Consider the following 17,702-nt stretch of genomic DNA (forward strand, 5'->3'; position numbering starts at 1 on the left):
TCTTTCTGTGGCAGAATTGAGAAACATCTTATCAGTTCAAAATTGTGTTTATTAGTAATTCTCAAAAAAGTGTCAAACAGGTAAACCTTGCCTGTCAAAGAGGATCCAAGGTCTATAGGGCCCCAAAAGGGAACATAGGGATTAATCAATGTTACTGAGAAAATAAAGACTCGTACGTGACTTATATTCATGTATATACTTGCTATGTATATGGATTGCTGAGACACAGTCCTAGTTGGTCCCTTTGTGGCATGATCTTGCTCTGTGTGCTTGTTGGGACTTGAAGCAGGAGTTAATGAGATGCATTTGAAGGCATATTTTAACCCCCAAATATCTGAGCCATAATTAATATCCATACATTTACTTTTGAACTGTAATGGCACATTTTTGTTATGATACGCGTGCTTCTGCTTTACCTTCACCAGTGCATAATTGTTCCCTTGCTCAAGCCTCGCTCCATAACAGATCATTTCATGTCTATAAACTGAAATAAAGTCATTTTAGCGTTCACTAAGGGAAGAATCGTTTGGTCCAAATCATCCTTTCAAAAATGCAATCACACATTTGACCTTGCTGGCTCCGCTGGCCGAGAGATCGTAAGGGAATAGACAAGCATCCTTCAGTCATTTAACAGACAAATGGAATAGGTTTGTTCAAAAGCCCCTTGACATGACAAAAGCTTTCACCTTTTAACACGCAGTATAGTTTTAGCCCGGTTGCTCTTCACAATTACAACACAGACTTCAGTGCTTCAAACTGAGTGCTTCAGTTCCCACTGAGTGCAGATTTAGACACCACTACTTAAGTAATTGATTCCCCAGTGATATGAATACACTATATGTTGGTGAGGGTAATTCTTAAATATGCCCTGTGGTATTACACTCAAAGTGTTTATCAACAGCTTGGTTATTTCCTCGAGTGATGAATAGAGATGTGTCGAAGATGGATGCCTCTCCGGCAACACCCACACCTGACATACAGTATGATGCAAAGCGCCTTCTGATTTACTGGCTCTTCACCACCATATGGCTCACATCAGTCACTCCACAATGACCAGGATGGAGACCACTTCACCAAGGAAAGAGCAGTAGTGGTAATAGTCATGGTTGGCATTGGACAAGTGGGGGAAAAGGACGGGAATTTCAAAATCAGCCAAATCAAACAAACACCATCAGCACTTCACCTGCTCCCCCTTCCTCCATGCTTATTCCTCAATCGAGCTAGGCTTGTTTGTTTGCTAAACGAAAACAGGCTTGCGAGCTCTCTGTCCCATGCCAATAAAGCTAAAGAGGCAAAAGCAATCAATGACAAAGAAGGCATTCAATTTACGTTTAAATCCGAGGCTAATCAGCTAATTTGCGTGGTTCAATATGGTATCCTAAGCTCTCCACAAAAGCTACTCAAATGTCCTGGTAATGAATGTAAAGATTGTTTTCTCATTTAACAGAAGTCATTTAACTGCGGTCAGAGGGGTTGAGTTATATAACTGTTACAGTTTCTCACATGTACGAGCTGTCAGAAATGTCTGCCACCATTGGTTAGAAGGTTACAAAAGGACAGAGAAGGTGCTTTTTTGGGGGATTCAGGAAGCAAATTGAGTCACAGAAAATTTAATTTATGCTCTGGTGTATTGTTGTTATCAGTAGATCATGGCATTAATACACACATAATGAATTAAATACAGTTTGTTTTAGTGAAATTAGGTTTATTTGTCAGGAATCCAGGTCATAAATGGGACTGATTAAGATGCATTTTTAAGTGAACAAAAGTGAAAGAATTGCCATACATACAGTATGACACCTTGGTGGTGGCAGTGTGGTGTTCACGTCTGTCCTCACACCAATAAAAACATGTCAAACACCAAACAACCTCCTTTAATTAAAAATGTAGTTGTTTTCTCTTTTTGGTAGGTTTCTAGAAATGGCCAGGCTGCAGCGTTTTCCTGTATCCGCCAGTGTGGAAAATGCCAGTGTTGAGGAAAACAAATTCTATTGCAGCGTGCAATGTGGTGGAAATTATATTCAAACGTGATTGATCTGTTTATCCTGGACTGGAGCAGGCAACAATTTAAGATTATTACATTTCCCAAAGACAGAGTCATGCGTCTATAAATAGTCAGCAATCAGTCTTATTTCACTCTTCCAAATGACACCATCATGTGTTTTAGGTTTATGCAGCCATTCACTCTTGCTTCAGATGATGAATTCATTCGTTCACTCGATAATTCAGTCATCCCCATTCAGCTCATTCATTTACCCATTCACCGCAGACGCAGGCCAACAGATGTAAAGTAAAACGGCAATGCTGCTGGGTTTCCTAGATGCGATTCAGTTGTCAGGCTCGCCTTTAATTAGAGCATGATAACATGTTTTTAAACTCTATCCCTCTCTACTTCGTGTTCCCGGAGAAAAGCTCATAAATAAATTGAAGAGGAACATCCACTTTTGAACTCACTGGGCTTTACAGTACAAGAAGAAGAACGCTGTGCTCACAGGAATGTGGAGCAGGACATGACAGGAAGTGGTCGAAAATGGGCATTAGCGGCTTATAAGTGATACAGTATGTGGTGACAGCAAAACAAAGAATGCAGGTTTGCTGTTTAAAAAATATGAACAAAATGTGTTCACTTTTTTAAGGGGTGGTAAGCTGGACAAGATTAAAAGAGCTTGTTAATATATAATGATTAGAAACATGGTGGACTTAAAATGTTAGACCTCAAGGCATTCAACTTTACATTAAAAGCATCCCTTATACCTCCCTTTATTTTAAATCTGCAGCAGTTCTCAGCAAAGTTATTGACATCTGTTCATCCTCTGTTCCATAAAGAACTCTATGTTTACCTTCAGTTAACTGCTTTCAGTTCACTATAATAATAGAATAGTCTTTTCTATACTTATCAGGTTTTTTGGAAGAGGTCATAGTCAGCTGGTTTCAATATCAATATCTTCAACCAGAATCCTGTTATGAAATCCAAAGCCAAGTGTTATGGTACAAGAGAAATATTTTGATTAAGGATAAGCCTTTGTTTATTAAATCAGTGTTTTGAAAAAGGAACATAAACTGTAAATGATCTGTTGAACAGTGGGGGCGAAATCATGGCTTATGATGATCTTAAAGTAGTATACGGTAATATCTGTGACCTTTGTGACCTATAATCAAGTCCAGGCAGCTATACTACAGATCTGGAAAAGGAAACTATCATTATGTACAAAACAAATGGCATGTTGCCCTTACATTGAGGATACAACATGGATGAACAAGAGAAAAATAAAGAAGAAAATATATCAGTTATACATGCATCTCAAAGAAAAATGTTTATATTTGTTTGTGGATTTGTTAAACAAATGTATCACATGGAGGGAAGTTTTACATGTATTTTCATTAGGGCTGTAGTCAACCAAAGAAAATCTTGGTCGACTGAAATCGCTGATGTAACAGGACAGAGTGCAAAGTGAACTCAGAAGCCACACATTTCTCCATTCTCCATTTCTCTGTTTTGCGTCTTCAGGTTAGGCTAACCTATTGTTGCTAACTTTGGAGCTAACCCCCTTCACTTTTCCAGCACTTGTGGAAACAACAGACCTGACTTTTTAGCATTTATTAACTGTTACACTGTAGTCTGCACTGTACATTTACTGCCAGACTGAGAACTTACCGCTAACCTTTTCCTCTGCTCCATTCGCATCCACTGTCACTTCTCTGCCGCTCGCTGTCTCCCACTCTCTACGCAAACATACTAAGCACTGCCCTAGTTTCCCACGCAATGACACAGAGGTTGATTCACATTTCTGAACAGCGCTGCACAGAGACTCCCAAATGCTATTGATTTCCGAATGAAGAGATATTTGGCCTTATTTTTGTCATTAAAAAAATTTTTTTTGCCCTGGGGGGGTTTCTCATTATCATTACAGGAGAAACGCTAATTCAGTAAATGTTCAGTACATTCAATAAACGCTCAGTGAATGTTGAGTACAGTTAGACCCAGCAGTCTCCATTAGGTTGGGCAGGTTCAAAGTTGTGAAAACAACGGGGGTGTTTTGAATATACTCCCGTTTTCAGTGGTTATTTGTTAGTCTGTCCCTCCCGCCGCAGGAAATAATGGATTAATACTGGAAGGCTACTGATGTAGCACTTCTCTCCTTATGAAAGTAACACGGAGATTATTCAACCAATAAGAATTTAGTCAGATGAGAGCATATCGACCAACTAATCGACCAGTCGACCAGCAGACTACAGCTGTACAGATTTTGTGGGGAGGAAGTCAGATCTTTTTTTATTTTGGCATTGTAAGGAAGTTGTATTATTTTGGGTTAAAGTTGAATAGTAGATCTCAGTTTACAACTCAAGTTTTTACAGTTGTCCTTTAACCACAATGTTTGGTTATTTAAAGGATGATGAAGAAGGAAAAGACCTGAAAAACATCATTATCATGATGGACAAAGAATACATATTTGAAGTTGCAAAAAGACAGCAACTAAACACTGAACGTTTCAAAAAATGTTTTGGAAGTATCAGTGTGTTCTTGAAAAGGATGTTAATAGGAATAAAGAACAGAGTTTATTTTTTGAATGTGGGTGGGATGCTTTGAGTCAGGCTGAAGGCTGGAGTTAAAAATAAACAAACAAATAAATAAATAAAAATAACATTGGGATGTCGATAAAGACCAACTAAAGGGGTGTAAATAAGTTTTCTGACTGTATAATTGAACAAATTATTATGTAAGGGGGTGTGTGTATGTGGATATGTATATGAATGTGTGTGTGTGTATGTGATTTGTATGTATGTAAATATAGCTATATGTATATGCGTATATGCATGTATGTATGTATGGGTTCAGTTGTACGTATATAGATATGAACCTACCTTTTGTCCTACACTGACATCAGGAAGAATTTCTTTTTTTTTCTTCTTTCTTTTTTGCCCTTCTTTTCTAATCTGTTGGTGGTGGTTGTGGTGATACATGTATATGTTACATGTATGTGTATGTATTCCTTTGACCTTGTGTAGAAAAAAAAACAAAGAATGCAGGTAGTGATACGTTATATAATTATATTTTTATTTGATCACTGCATGATCAAAGGACAGTTTAACAGCTCTTAATCACGTCATCACATATGTCAAATAAACTGGGTTCACGTGGTTGTTGGACTGAGTCCATCATTTATTCTGTAGATCAATAACCTTACATCTTTATAAAAGTCATGCATGACATGGAAAAGAGAAACAAAACATTTACAGTAGCCTCTGCAGCCTCTTTATATCCATGCTCGCTGACTCTGCAGCATGGCACTGCCGTTTAAGACATCTGATTGGCTGTCAGGATCTGCTGTATGTTTAAAGAGAGACTAAAATAATGAACATTGACCAGGAGTACATTTATATTATTGGCTTAAGAAGAGGCTGACAATTTGAATGTTCCTTGGGTGGGGTTGCATGATACAAGAGGGAAAGAGCTTTACTGACTCATAAACAAACATCCAATTTGGATCAATAAGCCGAGTAGCCAACGCTGCCTTGAGATTCTTGCCATAAATCTCTGAGGGTCGCCCTCTCCCTCATTAAATTATAAAGGATCTGTGAGCCGTGAAACACTAACGGCGAAGCATCACACTGGTGGCTAAAAATAGAGAGGCCTAAACAAAAGAGTTTTTTTTTTTGCCTCTACATCCATATTGTTACTCAAGAATCCTTTTAACTATCCACTTCTCTCATTCCCCGAGGTCAGGAGAGAGAGGTGGCCAGAGCCAGGCATCCCTGCGTGCTCGTGTGTGTTTGCAGGGTGTCGTCCATGCGTCAACAAAACACTAACACGTCCCTGTGATGTCATGATGAAGGAGATACAGCTGTTCCAGCGGATGGGAACACTCTCGGTGAAGCGCTTGGCCCCTGCCGGGAGGTCCGAGATGCATCTTGTTGCTCCAATTTAAATTGCTAATCCACTTAAAGTACATAAGTCAAGAGTGCTCCCAGCTAAAATGCAAGCCGTGTTGGGTCTGGAAGTTTTTTAAAAAATCATGGACCTTGCACTTAGGAGAATTACATTTTCATGCGCTAAAAAGAAAAAGGAAGGAGAGTCCCAACACATCATCATCATCATCATCATCATCACCTCAAAAAAGAGGCAGCACACACAGCATATGATGCATATTCTGTAACAATATCATACATTTCTCCTAATGTCTTATAATAAATATTCAAACTGGATATACGTATGTTTTCAGCGCAGAGAGAAATGGGTGTGGAGAGATTGTTGTGCTCTTGGTGATGTGAAACTAATCAGGGAGAAAGAGCAGTTTCCACACTAGTGACTTTTCAAGGCCCTGTGGTATAAATATCAACCATCTGTGAGGCCATCTGCATTGGGGTGCTACATCATGCACCAAGGCCAAGCCACCAAACGCAGACAGGTTGCCTCCCATGACACAATCTGCACTGCATGTGAGACAAGTAAACCTATCGCAGAATCACTGCTATCAACAATGCATCTGCCTCATCTCTCATGTAGTGCTGTCATCCGTTTGTACATGAGCGAGGTCCTCTTTTAAAGGAGCAATCATGATAACCTCAGCGCTGTATTATTTCACAGCTGTAGTCTGCCACCACATCTCATCTCTAGGGAGAAAAAAACCCTGCTTTGGCGTAAAAAAAAAAAAAAAAAAAAAATTGCACATAGATGTAATATGTTGGCTATAAGGTGCATTTTCAATCAAGTGTTTTTTTTTATCTGAACTTGAATTACAGGACTGTTATGATTGCAGGGGCAAACATCTCTCTTATATCCAGCCATCCATCATAGTTTGACAGTTGATATTGCACCAGTTGAGAGTAGTGACCACTTTTATTTATTTACTTATTTATTTATTTTTGCTTGTGTACTTTACTACCCTATGCTGTAGCTGACTTCTGTGAATACAGACTTCTGCAGAGATGAGTTGCAATGAGACCATGACCTTTTATATCCAGCTGGAAATACAGAGAAAAACAGAGCAACACAAGAAAAGAGAAAAAAAAAAGAGGCTGAGTGTTATTATTGTTACAGAAGACGGAAGACAGCAGTTTGCCGTGTCTTATCTGCCCCCTTGCAACATCTGGAATTATGTTGTGTATTTGTTGCTCTGTCTCCCATCAACTGTTCTCTGTGTATATGTGCTTCTTTGTGTGTGTGTGTGTGCGTGTGAAGGAGAGGCAGAAAGAGAGAGAGGGTGTCTGTGTGTCTGCTTGTGCATGTGAGACATTGTTTGAAGCTATCTAGTTATTGGAACGGAAAGCAATGGAGGAAGGCTGGTGCTGAAGAGCAGGCCACTTGAGGGGGAAAGGGAGAGCGAGAGAACAGAGGGGCCACCGGCAAAAGTGAAAATCCTTTTGTTATTTCTGTAGATTGTTGAGACACAGTGTGGGGGGATTAATTTGTCTCAAGGTCTGAGAGCAGCCATCAGCAGACAGCAGCACACTCCTCTGCTGTTTGTTTACCTAACTTAGATCATGCTGCTCTTGTAAAACATCTAACCCATAGCCGGCAAGGGAATAAATCTCAGGTGGCAGTTTTGAAAAGATTGATAGAATAATCCCGAGATTGAGAAGTGGGTGGACAAATAAGGAAATGGTGAGCAGCCAAAAATATGCCTTCTGGTTGGAAAAAAAAAAGATGTTTAAACTGCCTGTGATCACAAACATGCGTCATCATAGCCAGAAAAATATAAATAGCTTTGAAAATATATCAGGCTTTTGCATTTAAAGCATGCAGTAGTTCCTGTTTCAACTTGCTCAGTTAGCCTGACGTAAAAAAATAACCTAATAATCCTAATTACTACAGTCATAACAAATTTATATGAATTTATGTACAAAATATACAAATTACGTATAACATAGGCTACTATAGAAATCTTATGATGCTAGGTTACTATGTTAGATTGCAAATTCCTTCAGATAACACAATCTCCAAATGAATATTGTAGTTATATGGAAAAATTAGCTGGAAATTCATTATAAATACAGCAAAGACTATAAAACATCAATGCAGTTATTTATTGTAGGACTGTGATTAGCTCATACCATGATTTTTTTTTTTTTTCATTAAAGGCAACTTTAATTCCACTCATATCAAAGAAATCAGCTCACTCGCGCCTGCAACACTTAACAATTGGACCCATATCATCACAACAAGCCTTTAAGTTTTTTTGATTTTTGTTGGGGTTTTTTTTTTTGTTGCTGTTTTTTTGTTGCAGGATGCTCGGGCTGTGCAAGAGAACTTCAGACTCTAGAGGTCTCCATCCTTCAGCATCCCCTCATCATCCACCTATTCGCCCTCCTCCTCCTCCTCCTCCTCCTCCTCCTCTCTAGCATTTTGTGCGGCGGAGGAGCAAAGGAGGAGAGACCGTTGAGGAGGAGACAGAGGGGACCCTGAGACAACACGTCCCACGCCAGAGCCAGACAGCACAGGGAACTTTGATTTGACGCCAAGTAGCCTGCGATGAAAATGACGGTGAAGAGAAAGAGCCACGTTTCTACTTCTTCTTGGGAGGCTTAGACATGTCGGGCGTGTGCAACATATGATGTCCTTGGACTCATATGCTCAATGAAGATTTATTTCTCTCTTGATTTCGCTCTTCAATTCGCTGATGGTGCCGCTTCGTTGTGCCTGCACTTAGGTCAGCCCGAATGCGTTTGAAGGCAGTCTGAGCGCATTGTTTCCAGCTCCGTTGCATATGGGATTTCCAGCCGTGATGTCTGCAACATTTCGCTCTTTGTTTCTGGGTAAGTCACTTCCCATGCCTTTAAAAAAAAAGATGATTTATTCATTTTAAAAAGCAGTGGAGCGTTTGTCTGTCAATTGTCACTGAGGATGTGGGCGACGATGCATGTCGTTGTTCATATTTATAGTGATTTTATATTTTATATGCGTTTTCATTCTTTCACACAACACGTCTGGCAAATGTTTTCAGCCTCGATTCGGAATGATTTCACAATATTTCTTTTTTCCTTTTGTTGTGCGTTGTCATTCCTATACTTTATTTCTGCTAAGTGCGCAAATTAAAATATTTCAATCAAATTTCATTTCCATAGGCTGCTCTAATTGCTGCAGCCCTCAGAAACGGGAAGATTTGGGAGAGGATAAAAGTTCACATGACCCCTCCCTTGAAACGGGCTATACAGATTTTTTGAGACTGTATGTGCATGTATTGACAACCAGTCAATAGTTGCAGGGTTTGCAGTCAATAGATGCCTTCAAAGGTGGGCCTGCTGCAGACAAGCAAAATGATTTTTGCCATTTTTTTTGTAGACAAAGGCAAACAATTCAAAATATAGCACATACAGTAACCACAAAGAGCCCGTTAGATGAGACATTTTCCATATGTAGGTGCTTACTGTTTGGCTTGTTTCAAGTGGTCTGAACATTATTTTACTGTATATATTATTATTACATATATCATTTGTTTTTCAGTTGGAAATGGAACTTGAAAAATGTATTTTCTCATGATCACAAGTGCCTCACTTACATTAAGAGAAATGGAAGCTTCCTTTTGTGTATCAACAGTGACAGTAGTTTATTAAATCACTGCTACTGCTGATACTAATGCTGCTCTTATTACTACGATTGCCGCTGTTATTACTTGTACTACTTATATTACAGTAATGTACTGTGGAGGGCCTGGAGGAGCTTCCAGGTTCGGAGCCAAATTAGGGATTGTTTAATTCCACTGTGACTTCTCTGACTGGAAGTTACTGTAGCACTGTGAGACAGTGTGTAAAAATGACTTCCAGTAAGAGGTTTCACACTCCCCACTGCTGTCTCATCACCTGCAGTGAAACGGGAAAAAAAAATTCCCCTGTTGAGTGTAACTAGGGACAGAACCTAGAAATGTTTGAAAAAGGCTGAGTTAACAATCTGATGTGTCTCTGGATGAGGGTACTTGGTATGAAAAAGTTTGGAAAGCAGAGTTTTAGTAAGAGTGGCCATTCAGAGGAAAACAGAAGATCTTGAGGCTTGTTTGATCTGGTTTGAGTTGTGCTCTAGTCTATGTGACGCTTGCTGTTCATCATATTGCGGTCTGGAGAGAAATCCAACGACCACAGCATCTGTGTTTAATTTTTCATGCCATTAGTTTAGACGTACAGCTGATGTTATTTGCTTATGCTAGATGTGGCTTTGTATTGTTGGTTTATAAATGCCTAAAGAGTCTTCCATTATTCAGTTGGAAGTTATAAGCTATAAGTTATTCAGTTATAATGGTGACCTGTCTGTGTTGTATCCTACTCCTCTACCAATGCATTCTGGGATAGGCTCCAGTCCCCTGTGACCCTGAATAAGATAAGCAGTATGAAAAGACAGACCTGCATACATGCTGACTTCTTAAGGCTTTCGTTGGTCTACCAATGAATGTGCGGTATGTGCTCAGTGGTGATGGTCACAGATCCTGCACTTTAACTAAAGGAGCTGACTCAGCAGCAGTCACTGCATACCAGCACATTTTTTTGGTTTAGTTCATCAGCCCTGTTTTTTTTTTGTTTTTTTCGATAATTATATGATTCACGCTAAACACATGGATTATCTAAATACCAGCGCTTTACTGATAATGATAACGATGGTGATGATGATGAATGCTGAGCCAGCAATGGCAAGGTGGAAGCTGCAAACGTCATACGCAATGATTTATACATCACATTTGTACATTTCTCTTAAAAATAACCATAAGCTTATGCCTTATGCCTAGAGTATTAAATGATTTGTTGTTGCCATGGTGAGGCATTTTCTCCTTCCCATGTCATATCACAAGATAGGACTGTATAAAGCAACCCATGCAGCTGAAAATGATATCATTAGCATGAATATCCAGCATAGTTTCAACCTGGGTTATGTGTCTCTCATGCGAGAACAAAATATCTGCCAGTCAGCCAGAAGAATATTTTCCCTGACCAAGGAGATGTATGTAGCTTTTCAGGCTAGGCTGCTCTGCTGTGCTAGACTGAAGGACATTTTCCTAGTTATAGCCAGTATTAATTCAAGATCAACACCGAAGCCAAGTAAAGAGAGGAAGTAGCTGTTTTATTATAAAAGAATCAATAGTCATTAATAGTGGCTCATTTCCTTTTTATTTGGCTTCAGCCTTGCAAGTCCTGAGACATCCTTAATTTAGTATCTGTTGGAGATGTAATATCCACTGTTCACATTACAGATAAGTAGCGCAATTAATTGCCACAGAGAGTTCTGTAGCTCCCTTCTGTAACTCTGCCGATACAAAGTAAGAAACAGAACAAGGTCAAATAAAGTAAAGCCTGGTTCAGCCAGAAAAAGGAGACTAGTGATGGATCTGTCCTTGTGCCAGGAATAAATGATTTTGAATGAGGGAATTTGAAATTGACTGTCCAAGAAGTAATAACATAGTGTAAGTCACTTGACAGAAATGTAATTGGAAAGAATGAGCAGCTTTTCTGTGTGAGATTCCAACCTCTGCAGCCTGACTTGGTGTGTCGCTTGTGAGTCTTATGTTCGTTTGAGCGTCAATCTATAAGACTGCCGGTGATCATGGGAACGCAGTAGAGTCTTAAAATTAGTGTGCAGTGATGCAGTGGCTTCTATGTCTGTTTACACACGTGTATGCATGTGTTTAACAGTGAGAAGATGGCGGCGCCTATGCGTGCAGCTAGTGTTAGATGTAGATAAAGAGAGCAGTGGATCCAAACAGAAATTCTGTCCCCATTCTATATTTAGCATGTCTGCCGGGGTACGCAGAGGATCTCTGAAATGTGAAGATGACAGGAGCCTCCTGAGCCAGAGGTTATGAAGTGACATCTTGATGTGTTTGCGCCTGAATCACACTCCCACACACACACACCCAGCCACCGACTTCTGGCATTCATACAAACCCACAGACATTTCGATATTTGACGTCTAGTTACCATACATTAAGGCTTTGTTTTGATCTTCTTTTTTACTCACATTATTTTAGCCTCCTCATGTGGCATCCCCTATGTATCTTCTCAGCTTTGAAAATATTTGCTTTTTAGAGCATGTGATGAATTTGGCAGATATGCCTTGTGGGACCTGAACTTGTAAGATATTTGAAGCATTTGTCACTTAGGTGGAGAGTCTGGCACATTATGTCGGAGTTAACCTTCATCTCACATTGGAGGAGTGTAAACCTTTAAATGACTTCCAATCTCACTTTAATTGGCAGCTACGATTAATTTACAGTTTATGTCATGAACGTGACGCCGAGACCTATTAACACTTTCAGAGCCTCAGTGCGTTCTTACACACAGACTGAGCAAAAGGACAATGCAAAACATCACATATGCACTCAGGAATCAATATCCAGTAGATATTGCTTTCAAGTTGTAGGACATAGACTGCAGTACATCTGCGGCTGTAGAGGGAAAAATAGCAAATAGCTAGCATTGCATTGCTCCAGATACTTAAATGACTTCCCTTCCACCTACAATGTCAGCGATTTGACATGCAGAACAAAATGTAAACAGATTTCCATCAAGAGAGGATTGTATTACTCAAAGCAAAAGTGGCAAATCTGAATGGCTCAGCAAGGGCAGAGCACTCTGGAATACAAAACCTCTACCAAGGGTGACTGAGGAGGCCTACAGATGAGTACAGAGGTCCAGCCGTCCTCAAAACAATTGACTCATATCATTAACAAACACTGATTTGCCTTCCAAGCACTTTCCCCCTGATGTGTACGGCCTTTGAATGACAGCGTGCTTCCCTGAATAACAATTTGTACCTGAGGGATTCTTCATGTTTCATTGATCGTGGTGCTTTTAGTCAGAAGGTCTTTCTATTCTGTCGCAGAAAGCTGGATGCCACGTTTAGAATGAGAGTGTTTGTAGGTGAAAGTGTACCTGCTTAGTACAGTAAGTGCTTTTATTCCTACTAGTAGACGGTCGAAGTAGGTTGTATTTTTAAAGCAGCCGAAGACATCCGAGCCCAAAATAAAGGTCGGACTGGCGGAATGAACGTATCGACTTTGTCGGCTGATTCGACAAGATTTCGTTTTTTCTTTATCTTTTTTTCCTGGTGTGTTTCAGCCACACCCATAGTTTCCAAGCTGTCCAAACATTCTTCTGTATGGGCCTTTTGTCACTTCTTCTTGTAAAACACAAGACACATGCCGAGACAGAGCTGGTTTTGTGTAGTGTTTCTGACCTATAAACCCTCCCCCTTTTCATCCTTCACCGGGAAAATTACTGCCAGATTATTGTGGAACATATGAACAGGAACTGCCTATTTCACTTTACTGCTAATCTTTGACAGATGTTCTGGAAAGACTCAAATTCACATTAACTGGAGCCACATGCACATCTACACATGACGTTACACTGCACTAGTATGCTGCACTGCTGTACACAAACAATTAAAGACATTTTGTGCAGATAAGCTGACACGCAAACATGTGATAACTACCGGCTGTTTTATAAAAATGGGTTGACCATGGGCCCGTTTGAGATGAGAAACATTTCAAATGAATATTTAAGTTTTGCAATAATGAGGACATGGATTAGAGGAAATGCTTATGCCAGTTTTACACATATTTTACTATAGTTTAGTGTTGAAACAATTACAACAGTCAATTAATCAATTATTTGACCAACTGAAAATGAATTGCCAACAATTCTGATCATCAATGAATCATTTAGGTAATCTTCCAAGCAGAAATACCAAACATTATCTGCTTTTTGGCCTCTCAAATGTTGGAATTTGTTGCTTTTTGGGTAAAACAGGCTAGACAAGATGTCACCTTGGCCTGTGGGAAAAGGTGATTGTGGCTATTTTCTGGCATTTAATAGACTCCAGTATCCACTGATCAATGCAAAAAAAAAAAAATTGCATAGTATAAGCCATGAAGGCTTTTTTGCAGCTAGTGCTTTATTAGGTGACCACAGCACAGCAATGACAATAGTAATCACCTTAGAAAATAACCTTTCACCTCTTAAATTACGTGATCCTACTGCCTTGGATTTTACCAACAGCTGACCTCAGCAGAAATTGATTCAGATGACCATGTCATCAGCAATTAAAATGCTTTGGCATTGCATTATGGCATCCAGAATGAAGTTTTATGTGACCCTAAATGCCTCTATCCATTTTGGATACCTAATTGTAAATGAGCTATGACAATGTCAGAAACTGTCCAAAACTAACATAGGAAGGAAGCCTTTTAAACCTTTGTTTTAAAAATTTTGTTTTAGCCCCTAGTTTCCTATAATCCTTACAGACATGGACATTCCTTCCAAAGGGAGGATTTCTGACTTATTTGCAGTAGTGAATAACCATGAAAGTTAATGGAGCGGGCACAATTACAGCTTTCTATTTTCTTAGAAAACGTGAAGTGATTTGCAGCTTGAGAGCATAAATATTTTAATCAAGGTCTATGATTGTTTTATGTAAGCAGCAAGGAGATCAAAGAGTGAACAAAACGGTGAGATAAACGCTGATGCTGTCGGCGAGGTGGAGCATGGAATTGTCTCCCATTGATTCACCCCACCGAAGGTCCGTCTCGATATTAATTCTTTGCAGCTATTGACAGTGCAGGAAATGGGATTCTATCTATTACCAACCGAGTGCTCTCCAAGAGCAAAGGTGATCAAAATTCATACATCTTGCAAAAATACCATTTAAAATGTTTGTTTGTTTATCAGTAGTGGGGGTATGAGATGCTATCATCACAGAGCTCCCAGCTCTGTCGTGGTGCTTTCAAGTGCTTTCTGCCTTAGTGAAAACTGGCAGTGCGGAATAAAGCTGGCATGCTTGTCTTCTTTAAGCAGAACACGCTTTTGATCTATGTTCTCTGTCGCTGAAACCAGGTATATCTGTTTTCTGTGCAGCTGTGCGATCCAACTGTGCAGGAAAATAAACAGCTCAAAAAGCAAAATCCCCATTGCTGAGGTGTCTTTCACTTTTAAGCAGCTTAGCATAGTGCTTACATCAATGACACAAAGGAAGAAAAAGCAAAACTCTTGATAAAACATTTACACTCAATGAGCAGCGCAGGAGTGACATTGGTTGTGTTACAGTAGAGGTCAAGCCGGTGTGTCTCTTCAAAGGTTTCCCCTGTCATCTGGAGAGCTTGGTAGCATGACGGATGTGGACCAAGCCTGATCATGCTGATTGTATACGTCAGGTCAAGATTATGTGGAATCACTGTGTCCTTATTCAGCAGAGGTTGGACATTTTGGGGTTTTTATCGCTGTACCAGGCTGGACTCATGTTTGCTGGGCTAACGTTTTCAGTGAGTGACAGAGTGTCAAAACCCCGGTAAACTGTCTGCCAATAATTGATCATTTCTTATCAGTCGCTTAGCACTTTAATCGGTCATGGGGTGCACCTGTCAGACCCCAACCTGTGTGGTGCCTCATCTCACACTGTGATTATTGATCATCATGTCCAAATATCAACTTGGACATTCAAACATGCTGCTGAGATGAGAATCAGCAAGAAAAAACAGCTCACAGCCAGATTGTGACCACAGGAAGTCTCCCCCACTAATCTTATAGTATCAGATTTTTCGTGCAGACAGAAAGAACTTTGAAGTGTTCATTTATTTTATTCATTCCAGTGTGGTGCAGATGCACAAAATATTGACTTTTCTTTCACTCTACATGACATTCAGCTGTAATTCAATCTCCAGAATTGATTGCAGATGAATAAAAGTAACTTCTGCTGCACCAAACAATGGCAACCCAGGCGAGGCTTTTTCCCTCCTCTCCTGCTTTTCCAATTGGGAACTGACTGAATGAACAGGAGGAAATGTTCCTCGTCGCTCTATTTAGACGCCTGCTGTTCCTTTCAATTTGAAGCAGTCTATTAGCCCAGCAAGCAGGACACTCCATTAGGTGTTTTGAACCTGCATGCTCCATTGTCTCACTCCATTTCCTCTTTTGCTTGCCATTCTTCCCTAAAGCATTTGAGGCTTTAATCAGTAAAGGCCCTTCTGCCCTTCAGACATTTATCTTCAGCCGCTTTTGGTCGTCACAGAGCAGCCTGGAAAGACCTAAAGATGGATGGTGTTTGGAAGGGAGGGAATTCTGTGGCCATTGATTAGAGCGGTGGAAGACAAAGCGGTTACCTGCACAAGACCTGAACACCATCTGGAGGATCCCCTCCACTCTTAGTGCATGATAGCTGAAGTCAGGACTCGGCCATCTGTCCAGTTTAGATCTAAACTGAATGTGAGGAAGAAAGGATTTTATATTGGTTGGAAAAGCAAAAAAGGAATTGACTGTGCAGTGCCTTTAAAGAGTTGGCTTAATCTATTTATTGACTGTAACAAAAATCTGGAAATGACCTTTAAAGCTATTTTAAGCTCTTAGATTTGCAGTTCTGCTGATTAACTCTTTATAGGGATGAGATCCTTGATCATCAAACCATACCTCATGTAATTGCCATTCAGCAGGAACTGTGAAGTGGAATAACTAAGATCCAGTTGTAGTTGCCATTCCTGTTCTCTTGCAACGGATGTTGTGTGATGGATGGTTTAATTATCCGACCACAGTGCCAGCCATTTGGCCATTCATACCACAGAGACAACACTGTAAACTGGATATCACTGATCAATTGCTAGGTTGTCCACAATTAAGTATGCAATGCCACTGATTGCACTACAGCTCTACCCACAGTATTCCATATTAAAGAACGCAGAGTCCTTTATCAGGCCGAAAGGTTGGGAGTTTGTCTCCACAGGAGATGAAATCGCTTATTCAGGAGCTCAGATGTGGTCAGAGTACAGAGCTGAAAAAGCTTTCTCCCCTCTTATCCTCCCACTTCTTTTCCCTCTTCCCAGCAAAGTGGTTCAGAACAGATGGCACCACCACCTTTGTTTTTTCCGACTCGTTAGACTTGACTTGTTGATGAAATGGAGCCTTTACGCTGTACTGCCCATGCAGATGTGTAGCTGTACATTTTTTAATGTACCCTCTGCGGTAAAGTGCTCCACAGTAAGGGTGGAATAATCCACCCACAGCCTGATGTACCCACAGTATGGATGTAGCGTTTGTATCTTACAAGGCTGTACAATACATTGTGCTTTCCCAGAAGAGGGCTTTCTGGCTTTACATGGACATAAAAACCAAGTGTATGTTGAGTGTGTTTGTGCTTGTTAGCTGTAAGTTAGTGATGCTTTTGTAATTGTGTAAACTCACCACAGTCATCTAGTGTGCCTAAGCAAACAACTGTCAGATCAAAACTCATAGTGCATTTAATAAGACCATTTGTTTTTGTCACTTTCTACATTTCGGTTTCATGCACACTTGTTTAGGCTGGCACATCATGCAGTTTGTCAGACCCAACTTATAGATCAGCACATCTCTATTCAAGACACAGACAGAGGCTTAGGACTGCATTCAAGATGCCTGTCATAATTTGGCATTGTTGTCCAAACTGTCACACTCTGTATGAAATTGTCTTATTGTGGTTGGTGAATGAGGATTGTGATGTTTCTCAGCGTGTGAACAGCACCATAGTTGAGTGAAAACTGTGCTGTGTTCCGAGCTTCATGTCTCTCTCAAAATTATTAAACATGAGGCTTTTTTGGACAACACATTCTCTCCCAGCAGCAGACATAATTTTTTTGTGTGTCTTTTTTCAAGAGGGAAATCAAGAGTGTTAGTGTTTGGCTTGATTTGCTGTCTACGGTCCAAAGACGCTGTGGAGGAGGAAATAGCGGAGTTTGCAAATTCAAGCTCTTAAAATAATT

General features: G+C 40.1%; 1 protein-coding gene across 1 annotated transcript in view; it reads left to right on the forward strand.

Moving 5' to 3' along the window:
- The first annotated feature begins 8,298 nt into the window (after positions 1-8,298).
- Positions 8,299-17,702, forward strand: part of clmpb (CXADR like membrane protein b) — a 65,574-nt gene continuing 56,170 nt past the window's right edge. The window contains exons 1-2 of the mRNA XM_042415444.1: positions 8,299-8,482; positions 8,649-8,754. Coding sequence (XP_042271378.1) covers positions 8,471-8,482; positions 8,649-8,754 — 118 coding nt within the window. The 5' untranslated portion in view covers positions 8,299-8,470. The remainder of the gene's footprint in view (positions 8,483-8,648; positions 8,755-17,702) is intronic.

Source organism: Thunnus maccoyii, chromosome 6 (genome assembly GCF_910596095.1).
Source record: "Thunnus maccoyii chromosome 6, fThuMac1.1, whole genome shotgun sequence".
NCBI classification, from domain to species: domain Eukaryota; kingdom Metazoa; phylum Chordata; class Actinopteri; order Scombriformes; family Scombridae; genus Thunnus; species Thunnus maccoyii.